This window comes from Myxine glutinosa, chromosome 6 (assembly GCF_964187855.1).
Source record: "Myxine glutinosa chromosome 6, kmMyxGlut1.1, whole genome shotgun sequence".
NCBI classification, from domain to species: domain Eukaryota; kingdom Metazoa; phylum Chordata; class Myxini; order Myxiniformes; family Myxinidae; genus Myxine; species Myxine glutinosa.
This window is the reverse complement of record NC_136266.1, coordinates 138,887,409-138,907,734: the sequence shown is the minus strand read 5'-3', so window position 1 is coordinate 138,907,734 and position 20,326 is coordinate 138,887,409. Positions and strand designations below refer to the sequence as shown.

The following is a 20,326-nucleotide window of genomic DNA, read 5'->3' as shown; positions in this document are numbered from 1 at the left end:
AAGATAATGTTTAAAAAAAGATGAGCCCTATCTTCCAATGGTAAACAATCCTTCAAAAAATTCCTGGATCCGGAATAATATCCTGAGCTTCACCAAAAACTAATCAATTCTTCCTTATCCCAAGGGCAATCATCCCACCAACTTTCATCCAAATCCGTTCAGAACTTTTCTAGATATCTTGTTCACAAACACACGAACACACACGTGCGCGCGCGCGCGCACACACACACACACACACACACACACACACACACACACACACACACACACACACACACACACACACACACACACACACACACACACACACACACACACACACACACACACACACACACACGGACACGATCGAATGCATTACTCCCTGGCGGGAGTAAAAATAAAGAAGAACTAGAACGCCACTCAGTAGAGCGCATACTCCCGCCGTGGGTTTAGTTGGAATAATACGTTTTGTTTAACATCCCCTCTCCCCAAAACAATAAATGAAAAAGAAAGTAGGCCCTAACTGTCAGAGAATGTATTTTGATATATCTCAGAATTAGAGGAGAAAAACATCATTTAAGAATAAGAAGCTTTAATGCAGTAAAACAGAAAAAAATTCCCAAAAAAATTCCTGGATCCGGAATAATTTCCTGAGCTTCACCAAAAACTAATCAATTCTTCCTTATCCCAAGCGCAATCATCCCACCAACTTTCATCCAAATCCGTTCAGAACCTTTCCAGATGTCTTGTTCACGAACACACGAACACACACACACACACACACACACACACACACACACACACACACACACACACACACACACACACACACACACACACACACACACACACACACACACACACACACACGTGAATGCATTACTCCCTGGCGGGAGTAACGATGTCGGGGAAAAACCCGGATGGATAGATTTCAGCAGTTGCTCCCCAGGCTCAAACAAGCAACAGGTACGAGCTACCTACACTACAGTAGCCAATCGCACTGACAAGCAGAAAGGTGTCTCTGCTGATCTGGAAAGGTTTATACCCCATTTTGATCAATAGAATATGTCCTGGAAAAATCCTGAAAAATCCCATACTTGATCGGCAAACTAACCCACCTAGCCATTTCCATGGTCATCCACGAGAAAAGGTTCAGTCTCCTGAACTTCTGGGTCTCACGGTCAGCCATAAACCTTTCCTGGACTGACCATGTAGCAAACTTGGCCACCAAAGCCAGCCAATGACTGCATATCCTCCATCAATCCAAGTGTTTCCTTGGAGAATTAAAACTACTCAGTCGATAGCTTAATGGGGTATTGCTTTCTACTATTGGCTGCTGCTCCAGCATCACATATTTCTCTCCTCGATCTGTACTGTCTATAAATATGAATGATCGTTGTAAGGCCATTTTCCCCGCTACAGCGGGGGTTAGCCTTGCGGGCCCCATGACAATCATGGTTCCCTGTTTGAGGCAATGTTTTTTTTATGGCCGGATGCCCTTCCTGACGCCAACCCTTAGTCACCTCTTTCGATGCGCAGGGATACGGTGTACCTATTATAAACCGGGGTACACACCGGGATCATTCACCCAGGAAGCTGGTACTCAATTTGCCGACCTCGGAAGGATGACAGGCTGAGTCAACCCCCCTGGTGTTAATTCGGCGATCGACCGGGATTCGAACCCAGGATCCTAGGATCCCAAGACGTACCGTACCCTATTAGTCAGGTTCACTATGTCAATAAATTATATTTCGTTCAAAATCATGGTAGATTAGCAAACCTATTAGTGGGGCGGCTTAGCCCAAATATTCAAAAGAATTGTGCATTTTGTGAAACAAGCACCAAATTTGGCACAAATGTACATTAATATGTTGCGAACATTTTCAGATATTGGGCCACTTGAAATTCCGTAATTTTTTTTTTCAAATTTTTTCAAATTTCGTAATTTCAAATTTTTCGGGTGACACCGTCACAATTTCGGTCTTCGAGGCCGGCCGATAGGCAAAGTGTGACCGGAAGGGACGAGGTTCTCCTGACCACGTGGCCCTCGATCTGGGAAGCGAGAGGCGTTCCATTAGTGGACGCGCCCCTCACGCCCGACTTTTGGGCGGCCCCGGCAGGCCGTTTGTTTTGACGTTCCGTGACAGGCCCCGCACCCCCACCTCCGGGCCGACCGGAAGCTTGTGCTGAGTACATCATACCTGAACAACTCAGTGAGGCAGAACACAGCAGTGCACACCAGGGTGACCCCTTCAGTGCATAAACCAATTAACCTGTCCACTGCAGGGCATATAGAAATGAAGTTATTTTCTGCATATAATAATAATATAAGTTCAGTTCTATATAACAATTTCTGTTATCACCACTACCACTACAACTACCACTACTACAAGCTTTGTCTGGAATTTTGTGGACTAACAGACAAACAGACATACAGACAAGCTGGGATCAAAACATTACCTCCTTCCACCATTGAGTGTAGAGGTAAACATCATGGAAATTATATCATGCCCTAGATTTAATTCATGCTTACCCGTGTATTTGCTTCACTGGTTCACAAGGTCTTTTGCATACATGTAATTCAGACTCTCGTCTTCATTGCTGACCACACAATGTTCGCAACATATTAATGTACATTTGTGCCAAATTTGGTGCTTGTATCACAAAATGCACAATTCTTTTGAATATTTGGGCTAAGCCGCCCCACTATATCGGCCGGCCTCGAAGACCGAAATTGTGACGGTGTCACCCGAAAAATTTGAAATTACGAAATTTGAAAAAATTTGAAAAAAAAATTACGGAATTTCAAGTGGCCCAATATCTGAAAATGTTCGCAACATATTAATGTACATTTGTGCCAAATTTGGTGCTTGTATCACAAAATGCACAACAGGTTTGCTATGCTGCTACACTATATACATTTTTGGAAAGGTTATAGCATAAGGAAACTAAAAATCAATGTTTACATTTGGAGAGATACCTGTATGGCGGCCATTTTGGATTTTCAAAATGGCCACTGTAAAATACATATTTTGTTCTATTTCTGCCTCTAATTACCCTAAAAAGTTTAAAATATATACTAAACCTATATTTTCAGGGACAAGGAATCCAATGAAAGTATCAAATTAGTGCTATGGGGAATGGTAAGACACGAATCAAAGGTTTTGAATTGCAAAATACTGTCTATATATTCGCGATAAGTTGCATAATCAAATACATGTTATCATTTTGTACAGGCAGTTAATAACATCAAAATGTGTCACAATAATTCATATCACCAAACATACACAGGCAGTCAGCAAAATCATATATACACATGCAGTCAGTATAACTTCACATCTACACGGGCAGTCAATGACAAAATATACACAGGCAGTCAATGGCATCAAACATACACGATTACAGAATATGCCATTTAGAGTTCGTCATCACTGTCCTGTGTGTCCTATCCGACAATATAGTCCGCATCGTTTTCACAGTCCGTTCCACACAAGCAAAGGTCGGTCAAATTGATTGGCAAATCGAATTGGTCGAATGGTCGATCGAATCGAATTCGATGAATCGAATCGAATCGATCGAATGGTCGAATGGTCGATCGAAGCGATTGGTCGAATTGGTCGAATGGAATTGGTCGATTGGTCGAATTGGTCGAATTGGTCGAATCGAATTGGTCGGAATTGGCAAATGTAAACATTGATTTTCAGATTTTCCATGTAATAACGTTTCCAAAAATGTATAGGTTTGCTAATCTACCATGATTTTGAACGAAAAAACATAGTGAACCTGACTATAACCGCTAAGCCAACACAAGGATTCTGTACTGTCTAAAGCTCTCAAAATTATTGGAATCTCAAGCGATGAAGCTCAAGCACAAGGTCTGTTGATTTCACATTGCAGGCCGGACAGTTGTCTGTTTTCTACCATCTATTCTCCAACAACAACATTGTTTATACACCACCCTTTACCATGCATGTAACAATACAATACAATCAATGAAATTTGGACAACATATACCAGTGATGATTTGACTGCAAGAGCAGGAAATTAATTAAGCAGCAGAGTCACACTTACCTGGAAACTCAGCCAAAGTTGTCCATAGGAGGGCTATGTAGTCTGCTCTGGTCAGGACCTGGCATTCAAGGCCACAATCAATTTCAGGCCGACTATGAACTCCTCGTTCTGGAAAACAGACATTTTTGTCTCACCGATTACACTCATATAGCTATCTCTACAGCCATCTCTCACTGCCACAGTATCAGTCTGCCTATTTCTTCTTCTTCGTTCATCGGGGTAGCAAATTGGCTGAGAGCGTGGCTGTGCTGCTGAGGGCTAGGGCAGGAATTTGGTCATGGTGCCGGCGATAGCTCGCCCACTCTTCACGAAGGATACCATGGCATCTCTAATGTCCACCAACGAATGCAGGCAGACGGGACACAATGTCCATCCGAGGGACAGAACACACATTTTTGAATCACCATGCCTGTGAAACACCATGACAGCTTATAGCCAGGTCAGCATTTGGACCCAGGCCAGAGAAGCTTAAAGGCCATCCTGTCAGTCTGCCAAATCACTATCTTTACCCCTCCCCTATACTCCTAGGCATATGTATTGTTATACTGCATATGCATGGTTGGGAGGGAGGGAGGGATGAAAAACAATGATTAACAAGCGTTACGCCTAGTAGTAGGGGAGCTCCCAATAGAGTTCGTGACCATTTTCCCGTGATCAAGGTTTGAAGGTTGATTTTGAAAGATAAAAATATATATAAAAAAATAAGCTTGGGTATCTTTTTTTTAAATGCGGGCTAACTCGGCCAGAGGACAAAATCCAAGATGTCCGCCAAAACCGCGAAATCGGGCATATTTCCGCCTACGTGAATGCTACATATACATATTGGGTGTCCATATGTGGGTTTTTCTGGGCCCAGATCTTGCATCTTACATCAGTCAAGTGATATTGTGACTTAAAATGATATTAAATGATTAATGTTGACCAAAATCCAAGATGGCCGCTGCAAAAAACCATGTATTGTATATGTTCATAATTGTGCATACCATAGATTCATCGCTGGCGTCTAAATACAGTTTTACATGACTAGTGTTTTCATTTATAACCTTATTGTTACTATGAATGACTTTTTGAGCAGGTAACGAACCAAGATTGCTGCCTTATCTACAAGATGGTTTGATTAAGTTTCACAGGTATTTGTTCACAGGTAGTTGTTAGTATTAATTTCCAGGGAGTACCAGGGTGGACAATGGATCAAGGCATTACAGTTAAGTATATTCAACTAATAATAGTTAAAATATTAGTTAAGTCCCTTTCTTTAAGAGATAAAGATCTGTCCTGTTCAATATTTAAGTTCAGTTAAGTATTAACATCATTCATATCATGCTGTCTGATGTACGGTATGTACAGTAAGTAATAGGTTTTATTTTTCATTGCAGAGTATACCATGGCGACACCACCCATTCAAGGAAAGAAGAGAAAGAGTGAAGATGAGGACCAGCCTCCAGGACTATCAAGCTCCAGTGAGTGTATCCTCTGTCATAAGCATTGTGATGAGGAAAAGAGTAGCTTAAGCCCAGAAGCCTGGCAGCATCTCCAACAACAAGCAGAACGATGGAGAGGATTGGACAAATACGGTCAAGTCTTTGATGCAGTGCCATGGCACAATGGACCAGCTGGAATATATTTCCACAAACTGTGTAAAGTTCAACTGGCCAGTAACTATAAATTGGAGCAGGCACTAAAGCGACAAAAGAAATGTTTTGAAACAGAAATCTCTCACAGCGATGATGTAGCTGACGAAGCACCTGGACCATCTTGCGCTCAGAGACAATCACGATCACAAACCGGTATTATACAAGACAAACATTTGTGTATTTGGTGTATGAAGGGAGAAGACCTGAAACACCCTGGACGGGACAAGTGGCACATCATGCAACAAATGGATGCATGGCATGTCTTCAAAGGTCACACAGTCCATCTGGACGACGAGAATATGCGGGATCGCATTTTGACACTGATTGATTCCACGTCAGATCCATTTGCCACAGAGATCCGCTACCATCGGTCATGTTGGACGAAATACATCAAAGTCCATGATTATAATGATCAACATTTGCACATGCACAATGTACGACTGGCAGAAGTACGTCAAATGTTTTTCAAACATGTGCGCACTGTAATTTTTGAAAGACATGAACTCCGAACACTACAGAGCCTTCTACAAGACTACACGCAAATGCTGGTGAACTTTGGCATGACTGTGAACACTGTGAAGTCTAGCACAATAAAATCTATGCTCCAAACGGAATTCAGCGACCAAATTGGTTTCCACGAAAGAGTTACAAAAAACAAGAGCTCAATGGTTTTTGACACGTCAGCTGGTGGAACATACATAGAAGCTGCTGTAAATTGCCTAGGTGCAACTGATGACCAACTCGTCTCAATTGTAGCGCAACGAATTAGAGCTGAAGCAGCAAAAGTATCGCCAATGATCTGGCCACCTCACATTGACGATTTACTCAATGAGGACGAAACAAGCAGCCTACTGAAACAGCTCATTTCCCGTCTAAAGTCTTCAAAACCTCAGCGTGACCTTGATATGGAGGATGACGACTCTGCAATGGGGGAAGCATCTCAGATGAACTTGAAGCTCACTTGACTGTCCTGCGGAATCCTTCCTCAACAGCAGAAGAACGGCAGGAATGTTATGCACTTCTGGAAGCCAACCAAGAGGTTATTTCATTGGTGGCAGATGAGTTCAATAGAATTGAGGAGTCCGGTGGTTCAATGGCAAAGTACTGCGGCTTCCACCAGACAAAGAATCCCACGATTTGAAAGTCAAGAGAGTGAACTATCAAACCTACGTGTTGCTCAACTACGAAAAACCTGATGCGCCACCGTCTCCTTTATCTCATGGCTGGCATCTCGAGGAAGGCATGTGTCTTCCATTGAGGTACATTCACCCAGCACTCCCAGAAAAACTAACTCAGGCTTTGGAAAGCAGCCCAACTATGGATGATCCAGTCGAGTCTGGGTCCGAGACGGACGATTCGGACAGTGAATAACAATTTCAATCTATCCAACACAAACAAACTGTTATAACAACTATTGTCATTTTCAACCCTACCGTATATGCTACTTGTGCAATGTGTATCACTGCTTGTAAATGTAATGTCATGTCACTGTAAATATAATAAAACAAAATAGAGAAAGATAAATTCTTTCTTACTGATTGCAAATGAAAACCTTGAACATTGTGTCAAATAAAAGACGTTGCAATAGATACAATGTACAGTAGCCATAACTGCTTATCTAACGGGCGAGAGGCAGCCATCTTGGTTCGTTACCTGCTCAAAAAGTCATTCATAGTAACAGTAAGGTTATAAATGAAAACACTAGTCATGTAAAACTGTATTTAGACGCCAGCGATGAATCTATGGTATGCACAATTATGAACATATACAATACATGGTTTTTTGCAGCGGCCATCTTGGATTTTGGTCAACATTAATCATTTAATATCATTTTAAGTCACAATATCACTTGACTGATGTAAGATGCAAGATCTGGGCCCAGAAAAACCCACATATGGACACCCAATATGTATATGTAGCATTCACGTAGGCGGTAATATGCCCGATTTCGCGGTTTTGGCGGACATCTTGGATTTTGTCCTCTGGCCGAGTTAGCCCGCATTTTAAAAAAAGATACCCAAGCTTATTTTTTTATATATATTTTTATCTTTCAAAATCAACCTTCAAACCTTGATCACGGGAAAATGGTCACGAACTCTATTGGGAGCTCCCCTACTATAGGTCCCCCATCGATGAAGTGATGTGAGTTGACAAAGTGGAAGCCGCAGAAAACATGGAAGAGTCGATAATATTTGCGAGTGGGTTGGAGACACACCAGATTAGAAGTTAATAGTTCGTTTATTTTTCAAGATAATCCGCTCACAAGGTTCAGACATATATGGTGGCGGCCATCTTGGATTTTGACGTGGCGGCCCAATTTTCAATAGCGTTCTTCCTTATGCCTAGATACAGTCGCAAACCAGATTAGAAGTGAGTAGTTGGTTTATTTTTCAAGATAATCCACTCAAGGTTCAGACATATATGGTGGCGGCCATCTTGGATTTTGACGTGGCGGCCCAATTTTAAAGAGCGTTCTTCCTTGTGCAGAGATACACCCACACACCAGATTCGAAGTTGGTACTTCACTTATTTTTCAAGATAATCCACTCAAGGTTCAGACATACATGGCGGCGGCCATCTTGGATTTTGACGTGGGTTGCACCCACACACCAAATTAGAATTCGGTCCTTCGCTTACGCACGCACGCACGTACGTGTCTGCACGCACGCACGGACGGATGGACGCACGCACGGACGGACGGAGGGGAAAACCATAGTCCCCCTTTCACTCCGCGGTGCGACGGGGGACAAAAAAGGAAGAAAAAAAAATGAGCAAGGATATAAGGAAACAAAGGAAGGAATGGGGACCTGGTATGCATGAGCAATATTGGGGAGAGGCAGGGGAAGGGTCTCGAAGAGTAAAACTCCCATAGAAAGCAAAGATTAATATTGAGGGCTCCAACATTTTCAGTGTTGACACGACTAAACCGAGAGTCCTGATTGAAAAATAATATTTACACAGTATACAAACAAACAACAGTATGGTATACATAGTATTTGTAAAGAACATTAACACACAATACAGGGTGTTCCAAAAAGACCTGCACAACTTCCATTGTTAATATATTTAGTACCACAAACGATACAATGATACCCTTTGTTTTATATGTTACAGAAGCAACGTTTTCTTTATCTCTAGGTCTGGTGGTTTAATATCAAGGAAGATGGAGACTCCACAGGAGGAAGCTCAGTGTGTCGAATGGTTCATCGAGACGAGATCTGATCCGCCACGCAAGCTCAGCGTGATGATGCAACGCCCACCACCCCCCACCCCGATGGAGTTTTACACCTCGAATGAACTCCGTTAAGGTGTACAAGTAGCTTGTGGCGTTTCATGTGGCAAACCTACCTGAAGTAAAAAAAAAAAATAATGCAACAAACAGTATTCGGTCAATTCTGTCCAACATTTGATTTTTCATGTTTTCACCCCTGTTTGTCTATCTTTCTGTTTGTCTGACAGAATATCTCGATACGTTATGGATGGATTCGGACGAAACTTGGTGGACAGGTTGAGTGTGTGACAAGGAAGGATTAAATATTCTTATTATTGAAGTTTCGGATCCGTTACCAGATGAGAATTTTTTCATTTTTTAAGTGATTCTTCACCATTGAAAGATGGGGCCAAAAACGATATATGGCATGATATTTCAAACAGTTATGGATGGATTTGGATGAAACTTGGTGGATGAGTTGGATAGATGACAAGAATAAGGTGATTATATTTTAGTTAAGGTATGGATGCAGATCCGGCCTATCAGTGGGCTACAGAACATAAAACTGCCATTCTCGTTACCTTTTTAAACAACAACTACTGTTGTTTAACACTAACACCGAAATAAATTTGGAGGAAACCCGACATCCTTGAGGCATTGTATGCTTATTGCATCCCCCACCAACTAACAGATCCGAGCCGTCATGACTTGCTGGGCTTATGATAGGTAGGCCGATAGCTGGGCCGCAGTGATCTTTAGCTAATAAAGGTGCCTAAATGAGACTTTACGCATCAATGATGCAACCCATTGCCTGTACTATTTTTCTAGCCATAACATATGTTAACTGAATACCTTTTGTTTATATTTATATTTATGTTGGGGCCTCATGTGATTTCTCCCAGCCAAGACTTCAAATGTGACATGCGATATTGCCCCCAACACACTTTGCGGTCCAATTGTGACCTTTGTCTGATGCATAACCCATTCTTAATGGTCATTAGCATTGTTTAACACTTTCCTGAGGGAAATTTGGAGAAAATTGGACGTACTTACACACGGTCGGTGTATAGGCTAAGAGTTGCTGGTTCACAAACCGATTGGAAGAAAAAAAAATCATTATAACCAGTTATCCAGTTCCAGGAAGTCGCGGCCTACCAAAGTATGACAGATTCTGTTTTAGCATTAGCACTTTTAATGGACATGTGATCAAATTTATTTAGGTATCGATTTGTGAGTTCTTCTTGCAGTCCATGGAATTTTTAACATTCGTCTCAACACCAGATTTCGAAACTGTCAATATTCTTCCTTTCTTTTTCACTGTCCATGACACCGTATCCATACATTACAAATGGAAATTCCAGAGCAGGGATACTAGGAATTCTCCTCTTGAATCGTATTGTCACATCTTTATCTTTTAAGATACTAGGGCATGCCCGTACTATATATATATATCTAAAATTATATCCCCCCCCTCTATTTACATGAAATGGTTTGGTCCAAAGCGAACGGCTTGCGAGTACGGTGACAATCCCCCCCCCTCTATTTACATGAAATGGTTTGGTCCAAAGCGAACGGCTTGCGAGTACGGTGACAATCCCCCCCCTCTATTTACATGAAATGGTTTGGTCCAAAGCGAACGGCTTGCGGAGTTTGGTAAAGAAATCGCCATAGCGTGCACAAACGCGCAGGAAAGCGAAAGAATCGCAAATTAGTTTTAATTAGTTTTAAAACATAGTTTAACGCCAACATAGCGGCAACATAGTTTGCCAACGTGAAATAAATGAATACGCTCTCAAATGTGCCGTCCGAGGCAGAGTCTGTTCGCCACGTTCGGCACACGTGATAGCTCGCTGCTCTCTGATTGGTTGAATCGTTTTTTGGACATAGCTCGGTAACTACTTGTCCGATTAATATGAAACCTTGAAAAGGCACATCCTCAGGTCCCCAGCAATATACCTGGCAAGTTTCAAGTATATCGGACCGGAAGTTGTCGAGAAACAGCGGTCGCATACACACAGACACACACACACACAGAGATTACTGGAATTATAGATAGATGTCATTCCTGACGTTGCTCTTCTCCCCTAATCACTAATCATCTTTTCATTTCTGCTCTACCTTCCCAACACATTTCAATCTGAAAAACAAGGAAGATGAAACTTTCCACCATTTCCATGTGATCGTCTTCCAATCTGAACACATCGATCTTCTCAGTTGACAAGATTTTAGTCTTTTCGGGTTTAAATAAAGACCAGCTTTTCCACTTTCCTTCTTCACTGTCTGCAGCAGTTTCATGAAGTCCTCTTTACTTTCTGCCAACAGAGTGATGTCATCAGCATACCTTAGGTTGTTGATACATCTTCCTCCAATCCTGACTCCAAGTGCCACACCAGCTATTGCTGCATGCATCCTGACCAACAGGAAATGCCCGCCATACATTAGTCCATTTGTTGTACTCAAAACAGTTCTGGGAGCAATCAGGAACAATTTCAATTTTTTAAAGGCTCTTCTGGCTAAACAGCTGCATAGGCTCCGACTTTCAAGCATGATCTTAGCAGAGCGAAAGCCCCCTTAGTCCCCGACCGGTGTACACCGTAGGGGACTATAGGTTTGCACTCCGTCCCTCAGTCTGTCAGTCTGTCAGTCTGTCAGTCCATCACGCAAAGAACAGCTTTCCGGACTTTTTTTCTAAACTCTTAATGCTAATAATTTCAAACTTGGTTCATGGTTTCCTCATGATAAGTTACAGATCAAGTTCGAACTTCACGACGTTTCGATCATTTTTGACAAAGGTGTGGCACTTTGAAAATTTCCCCAACAGTTTTCCGGATGACAGACTGCCGGTAGGGGACATGTATTGCAGCGCAATACTCAGAATGCTTGTTCCTAGTAGGATTCTGCTGCAGCCAATACCGGAAACTAAATTTAATTCTCAATTTTTATAGACCAGAGGGAAGGAAACATTCACGGACACGTGTTTTGAACATCCACCATCCCATACACTGGTGTCATCCCAAATACGGGTTTGACTTGGGTGGGCCCAGTGTCCTAAACATGACGTCCAATAAATGACAGATTGATACTGAAATTTTCCAGATTATATTATCATTATTTCTTAAGCAACAACGTAAATCAACAACTTTAATTCAACCCAAATTGCCAGTTCTTTAAAAACATTATAAAACAAAGAGGAGCAATCAGAGATTGCGGACCCTCGCCAGGACGTGTTTTTGGTGGCTTTTAAGGCTTTTGTGTTAAAACAAATATGGCGGCCGAGCCACGTGATCTATGACGTCATATTTCTTTTTAAATTCTACAGGAGGAGTTGCACCTATGGTGACAATTTCCTCTAAATCGGACCAAGAGTTCCAGAGAAAAAAAATATTTATTCTGTGTGGACAAACAGACAGACAACCAAACAGAGACAAATGCAATACCGTCTCCTCTGGCGAGGGTAACTAGAACGGCACTCTTCGGTCACAACGTCAACCGATATGCCACCACCTACAGTATTACTTCATTATACATACTTGTACCAAGTTTGACTTGAATCCCTTCAGCTATTCGTAAGTTATCGCGGTAAGGAAAACCTATTACAGACTCTGACCTTTGGCCTATTTATGCCATAATCGAATCAGTTAATCTTTGCATCATTATACATACTTGAACCAAGTTTGAATCAGATCCCTTCAGCTATTCTTAAGTTATCATGGGAACAAAAACCTATCAGGACGGACGGACAGCCGGACAGACAACCTAAACGCATCATGCCTCCATCCGGCAACTTCGTCGGCTGAGGCATAAAAAGTGCTACCAGAGCTTTTAATTCCACAGGTCAGCAGCAAAATCAACAACACAATAATGTTTTCATCAACACATGAACATCACATTCCAAGTTCCTGAAATCCACAGCCATTAGCCTTTACAAATAACTTCAAAATAATGGGTCAGCAAGACAATAATTTCCATATGATTGGCTTGGCCTGAGCCTAAGCTTGTCCTTACCGCAGATGTCTCCACTTTGAAATATCTCGGTCGTAAGGAGTACCAGGCCATAGTATGACAAAGCACTGATGAGCCTGCAAGATAAATTCATAAAAGCACATAAATTTAACCACACCTTGGATAGCAAGACAACTTTGCTAAGGTGCATTCAGAAAGTATTCACACCCCTTGACTTTTTTCATATCTTGTTGTTACAGCATGAATTTCAAATGGATTTTAATTGAGATTTTTTTGGTCAGTGATCTACACATAATACCCCATAATGTCAAAGGGGAACATTTTTTTTTTTTAAAGTTTTTACAAAATAACTAAAAATATTTAATCTAATTTAAATCTCATTGTTTATAAATATGTCTAATAAATCCAATATTACAATCTAATTTACATTAGTATTCAATCCCCTGAGTCAATACTTTGTAGAAGCACCTTTGGCAGCAATTACAGCTTCGAGTCTTCTTGGGTATGTCTGTATCAGCTTTGCACATCTGGATTGTGGGAGTTTCTCCCATTCTTCCTTGCAGATTTGCTCAAGCTCTGTCAAGTTGGATGGCGAGCGTCGGTGAACAGATTTTCTTCAAGTTTTTCCACAAATTCTCAATGGGATTCAAGTCTGGGCTTTGGCTGGGCCACTCAAGGACTTTCACGTTCTTCTTCTGAAGCTACTCCAGTGTTGCTTTGGCTGTATGATTGGGGTCATTGTCCTGTTGGAACATAAATCTTCGCCACAGGCATGTCATGTGCTTTTATCATGTACCACAGATTTCACATGACAAAGGCACATGACAACACTTCAGGCGTGCTGTCATGTGCCTTTTTATCAGGAGTGGCTTCCGTCTGGCCATTCTCCCATAAAGCCGAGATTTGTGAAGTGCTGCGGAGACTGTTGTCCTTCCAGCAGGTTCTCCAATCTCAGCCAAGGACCTCTGTAGTTCTGTCATTGGTTTCTTGGTCACCTCCCCTACCAAGGTTCCCCTTGTCCGGTTGCTCAGTTTGGACAGACAACCAGCTCTAAGAAGAGTCTGGGTAGTCTCATATTCTTTCCATTTCCTAATGATGGAACTCACTGTGCTCTTGGGAACTTTCAACACTCTAGAAATTGTTTTATTCCCTTCCTCAAATCTATGTCTCCTTACAAATTATATCTCGGAGTTATAGACAGTTCCTTGGACTTCATGGTATAGTTTCTGCTCTGACATGCACTGCCAACTGTAAGACCTTATATAGACAGGTGTGTTTCTTTATAAATTATGTCCAATCAATTGAATTGGCCGCAGGTGGACTCCAATCACATTGTAGAGACATCTCCAGGATGATCAAAGGAAATTGGATGCACCTGAGCTCAATTTGCATTGTCATAGCAAAGGTGTTGAATACTTATTCACAAGATATTTCAGCTTTCATTTTTAATTATTTTGTGAAAATGTCTTAAAAAAACAATTCCACTGACATTATGGGGTATTATGCGTAAATCAGTGACAAAAAAAAAAAATTCAATCCGTTTTAAATTCAGGCTGTAACAACAAAATGTGAAAAAAGTCAAGAGGTGTGAATACTTTCTGTAGGCACGTATTCCGAAACTTTATAAACATTACTTGGTAAATGGAAAAGTCCAGACCGACTAGCTGGCACCAAAACCTTCAAACTATTAAAATTGGCTATATTCAACAATGTACTTCTTTTCATTCTAAAAGGATGTACTCTGCATCAAATTAGAATGATCGTAATTGCTAACCAAAGAAAAGGCAGGAAATGTAATATCAACTCTAGTTTCAATCAACATTGGAAATCGGTGGATTTGGTCAACAAACTTAAAAGTATATGATATGAAATACTGCGGTGGTCTAAGTATCCACACTACAAACATGTAATTGGTCAAACACCCTCTAAGAAAGGCTGTCATGTATGATACAGCGCCCTCTGCTGCACAATTGGGTGGTGGTATTTTGTCAGATCTGATACCACCAACAATCAAACCCAATACACTTCTAGTTGAATATGATGTCTTCCACCGAAAGTGCAGTACTCCCTGTAGATCAGGGCAGGAATTTGGCCTGGGTGACGGCGATAGCTTGCCTACCACCGATGAAGGATACCGCGATTTCATTAATGTCCACCAACTAAAGCTGGCAGATGAGATGCCCATTTTAACGTCTGAGGGATGGCGCACGCACACACACATGCATGCGACAAACGCGCACAAACACGTACCAAGACCCAATCACATCTCTCACCTGTAAATGGAGGGAATAACTGATCAGCTCTCAGCTAATCAATTACCCCTGGTGGCTAGGATTATCAAATACATTAACTCCCATGCTCTTCTAAGCAAAGAAAGCTGCATAAAACAACCATGAAAAGCACAAAAGGTAAGCCCTTTGCCGTTTCCAACCCTACACGGAATATTCTACAGCTGCAGACATTCAAAAGTAGTACATACGTATGAGAATTCTCCATTTTATGGACCAAATTAAATTATCTTCCTGGTATTGGCTGCAGTTCAATCTTACTGGGAAGTAGGAAGCTGTACCTCTGCTAATCTCATGGATAATAGGCAGAGCTATGCAACTGTTTAGCCAGAATAACCTTTTTAATTTAAATTGTTCCGAGCTGCCCTCTGAACTCTTTTGTGTACCACAGACAGGTTAATGTGTTGCAGGCATTTCCTGTTGGCCAGGATGTATGCAACAATAGCTGGTGTGACACTTGCTTCCTGCTACCCACTACAGTAATTGGGTCTGATCTCAACTTAATGCCTTGCATGGTTTTGTCCAGTTCACTCCAGGTAGGACCTTCTGCTCCTCATCATGGAGACCCACACATATTTAGGAGTGGTCCAATTATATCATACATTCTGACCATTCTGAAGAAGGATGATTCGGCCCTCAGGGTGGCGAAGAAAGAATTGCGCTCTGTCATTGGCAAGTGTAAACGGTCGTACAAGGATAAGATTGAAGAACAACTATACGATGGTGATGCTCGTAATGCTTGGAGGGGACTCAGGCATATGATGGGAATGAATGAGAGGCTCAAGGATGGTAGATTGCCCACTAATGTTCCAGATTCCAAATTTGTGGATGAATTGAGTGACTTACGGTAGATTTGATGTTCCGGGTAACCGAGTAAAATGTGAAGCTCTCTGGGAGGATTTAGATACTCGAGCGTGTCCCATACCTGTAATTTGTGAACCTGATGTCGTGAGGTGTTTTAGGGCGTTGAGTACAAGGAAGGCTTGTGGTCCAGATGGCATTAAGTCTTGTATTCTGAAAGAGTTCTGTTTAGAACTTACAGACTTGGCATTTAAAATGGAATATTTTTTTTGTGGGGGTGAACTTACTTTTCAAGATGTCTTAGAACCAAAAGTTCATTGGAATTATGTTGAAATTATTCTAGATTTTGTTAATGTGACCTTCAAAAGAAACAAAAACCACATTTGACATTTCGAAACAAATAAATTGATCCTTGAAAGTGATGTAAACTGATATCGAACTCAATTCACAGACAGTACTGTGTTAAACTTCTGTACGTTTTCCAGAAGTATGTCTATTTTGCACATTAGCCAAATTTTTTTTAACAAAAACAAAAGTTAAATTACGACTGGGATTACGGACAGTAAAATTACAGTTCAGTACTTCGTGTAACCCCCACGAGCATTCAGGAGAGCACGTACACGTTGAGGCATGCTGTTCACGAGATTTGCCAAGGTTTGGACAGGAATCGCTTGCCATGCAGTGACAATAGCCTGCAGCAATTCACGCACAGAGGTCGGCTGCTGGTCCAAGTTGTCGATTTGATGCGTTAATTCTGCCCACAAGTTCTCTATCGGATTCATATCCGGGGACATGGCAGGCCACTCCATATGCTCTACACCACGGTCAGCAAGAAAGTGTTGGATCATGCGAGCACGATGAGGCCGTGCATTGTCATCTTGGAAGACAAAGTTTCCTCGAAAGGCTGCATGAGCAAATGGAAGCAATGTTTCTTCCAGAATGGCCCTGTACTTGAACTGGTTCAGGTTTCCATTCAGAACAACCAGGTCAGTTTTGCCCCCTGCATGAAAAGCAGCCCAAACGGTCACACCACCACCTCCAGCTTGGACTCTTGGCACTATACAACCTTTGTTGTAGGCTTCATGCACTTGTCTGTGCACTCGGACGCGGCCATCTTGACGACAGACCAGAAATCTAGACTCGTCACTGAAGATCACGTGATTCCAGTGTCCTGGCTGCCATTGACGGTGCTCTCTGGCCCACTGCAATCGGCGCTGGCGGTGTTGTCTGGTCAGGTGTGGCTTTCTCAGGGGATGCCTGGCACGATAGCCTGCTTGAACCAGTCGTTGGTTGACTAGCCTTCTGGATACAGGCACATTTGTCAGTTGCTGCCACTCAGCCGAAGCCGATTAGCTGACTTGGTTCTGCCATTGCGGACTAACCGTTGCAACTGGCGATCATCCCTCCTTGTGGTTCTGCGGGGACATGCTGGCCTCGGTATTGGAGTAGGGACACCCCTCTGAGCATTTCGTTTCAGGATCTTTGACACCTGACCTTGAGTGATGCCATACTGCCGAGCAATAGCACGCTCTTTCATGCCGTAATTTCGTACAGCCACCACTCCATGACAAACAGCATTGTCGAGTTGACGGACCATCTCCAGAGGAAGCAGCAATAACTTTTGGAGACGTGCAGCATTTGTTTTCCACGAATACAGAACGCAACAACCCTTGTATACCCGACTGTGAAGCCAATCGTCAAATGCACCTGTCCATACATTTTGCCACGCCACCTGTGATATAATCCTGTTGTTGACTTCTTGCTGCGACAGACAATCAGTGACATGGTTCTTTTAACAAATAAATCACCAAAGTGTAAAAGAAACTCACCAGATTGATATACTGAGTTAAGAAAGTAAACCCAAGTCAAGGAAAAAAAAAATTCCATATTAAATGCCAAGTCTGTAGTAATGTTTTTACTCGATTGTTTCAGTTACTTTTGGCGACTCACACTGTTACTATTTGTTGTAAAAAGTCCATTATTATTCCCGTGCCAAAAAAGGTTCACCCAAGGCAGCTCAATGATTATAGACCTGTTGCCCTTACCTCCATCTTGTGTAAATGTATGGAGAAATTGATGGTGAGGTTTATAGCATCAGATGTAACTCCTAAACTGGATCCTTTACAATTTGCATACAAAGCAAGATGAGGTGTTGAAGATGCCTGGCCCAGTTTACTTCATCTAATCACAAGTCACCTTGACCAGAATGGAACCTATGTTCGTGTGTTATTTATTGATTTCTCGTCAGCCTTTAACACTATGCAGCCATTTACCCTTCTGAAAGTGTTGAGTGACCTGTGCCTGAACCCCCATATCATACGCTGGGTGGAAAGTTTTTTACGAGACCGTCCTCAGCAGGTGAGGGTGAATGGTAGCTTATCAAAGTTATCAATCTTGAATACTGGTGCTCCACAAGGCTGTGTATTGTCACCTCTACTGTTCAGTTTGTACTCCAATGGATGTGTGGCTCTTAAAGAAGTTTGTAACTTTATTAAGTATGCAGACGATACCCCCATTGTTGGCTGTCTTTCCGATCAATCATCTTTTGTATCGTACCTCGACGAGATTGACACATTGAATAAGTGGTGTGGGGACTTTTGTCTTACTCTGAATGTGCACAAAACAAAAGAGATGATTTTGGACTTTTGGAAAGGTCACAATCATGAGCCTGTAACCATAAATGGTGATAAGGTGGAAATTGTTAGCAAATTTAAATACCTGGGTACCTTTATTGATAACAAGCAAACTTTTGATGGAAATACTGATGCTGTGTACAAGAAATCAATGCAAAGATTGTATCTTCTCAGGAAGTTGAATTCATTTGGTGTTAGCTCTCGTGTTTTTTTTTTTTGTTTGTTTGTTTTTTTGTATACAGAGTTGAGGCTCGTGAAACAGCTAACATTTATCAAACAAACAAATCAAACAAATAAGCAAACAAAGTATATAAAAAGGGGAGCAGTCGACAAGATGGGGAGAGAAGGGGAGGAAGCACACAAACACAACATTTGAGAGCACGGACATCGGGAGATGTGTGGGAGGGAGAGGGCCTGGGGGGGGGGGGGGCAGGATAGGTATAAAACTCAAGGACACCAAGGACTTCCAGGAAAGAAGTCGGCACCTCAAAAAGTGGATTTGGGGTGAAATTAGCGGGGGTAGAAAAGATCAAGGTTTTGGATTGGGGAAGATAAGAGCCGGTGGTGAACAGCCGTTTTAAAGACCTGGAGGGAGGAGTGGGATTGAAGAGAGTGAGGGAATTTGTTCCAGAGGCGGGAGAAAAAAGGAATGAAGGAGTTAAGGTGAGCAGAGAGTCTTGATTTTGGCAGTTTGACCATAAGAGGGTTGCAGGCAGATCTTGTGCGACCTGTAAGAATATTTGGGGGACAGAAACCAGCAAGAGCTGGGGGAGCAAGGCCGGAGAGGAGTCGGTAGAAGAGGGAAAGACCACCAACCTGCCTGCGGTGAGTAAGTGAAAGGCCCTCGGAGATAGCGTCATCGTGGGAGATTCCAATGATTCTGAATGCTTTGGTTTCAACAGCGTGAAGACGAGCTAGGTGTGAGGCAGGAGCACCAGCCCAGAGGGGAGAGCAGTACTCCATTGAGCTGCGGATGAAAGCCTTGTATGTGGTGAGGAGCTCAGGTGTGCCAAGGAAGGACTTCGCACGACGGAGGATGCCCAGTCGGCGACTGGCTTTAGAGGCCAGCTTAGAAATGTGGTTTTCCCAGGAAAGATCCTGGCAGACAGTGAGACCCAAAAGCTTGAGTGACAGAACATCTTGGAGAGGATTATTCAGAAAGTAGATGGGAGGGTTGTCCAGTCGGTCTTTTTGGAAAGACATCGTAAGAGTGTGAGATTTGTCAGGATTGAAAGACATGTTCCACTTGTTTTCCCAGTCTGTGATTTTGTCCAGGTCTGCAGAGAGTGAGGAGGCTGCAGACTGCCGATCTGAGGGATGAGGAATGGAGCGGCAGAGAGTGGAGTCATCAGCCAAGAGATAGAGAGGATTTTCAAGAGAGTCAGAGAGATCATTGATGAAGACCAGAAAAAGCACAGGGCCCAGAACACTGCCTTGGGGAACTCCAGCCTGAACAGGAAGAGGAGATGAGAGAAACCCATTCAGGGCCACATGTTGACTACGACTGGAGAGGAAGTCCGCCAGCCATGCGTGGAGATTTCCATGGATACCAAAGGTGGAGAGTTTGGTGAGCAGAGCGGGGTGCCAGACCGTATCGAAGGCACGTGATATGTCGAGGGAGACAGCTCTAATTTCCTGTTTGGCATTGAGGACCTCCATCCTTTGTTGAGACAGCAGAAGCAGCATGTCCAGAGTAGAGTGACCTGGTCTGAAACCAAATTGATGATCAGAGATCAAGCCATT

General features: G+C 42.5%; 1 protein-coding gene and 1 long non-coding RNA gene across 2 annotated transcripts in view; one reads left to right on the top strand and one right to left on the bottom strand.

Moving 5' to 3' along the window:
* Positions 1-9,071, top strand: part of LOC137430359 (uncharacterized) — a 64,438-nt gene extending 55,367 nt beyond the window's left edge. Inside the window, exon 3 of the long non-coding RNA XR_013623868.1 lies at positions 8,826-9,071. This is a non-coding gene — a long non-coding RNA (uncharacterized LOC137430359). The remainder of the gene's footprint in view (positions 1-8,825) is intronic.
* Positions 1-20,326, bottom strand: part of SVOP (SV2 related protein) — a 138,066-nt gene that overhangs the window by 20,844 nt on the left and 96,896 nt on the right. The window contains exons 11-12 of the mRNA XM_068121171.2: positions 12,904-12,977; positions 4,054-4,161 (exon numbers count right to left, since the gene is read on the bottom strand). Coding sequence (XP_067977272.2) covers positions 4,054-4,161; positions 12,904-12,977 — 182 coding nt within the window. The remainder of the gene's footprint in view (positions 1-4,053; positions 4,162-12,903; positions 12,978-20,326) is intronic.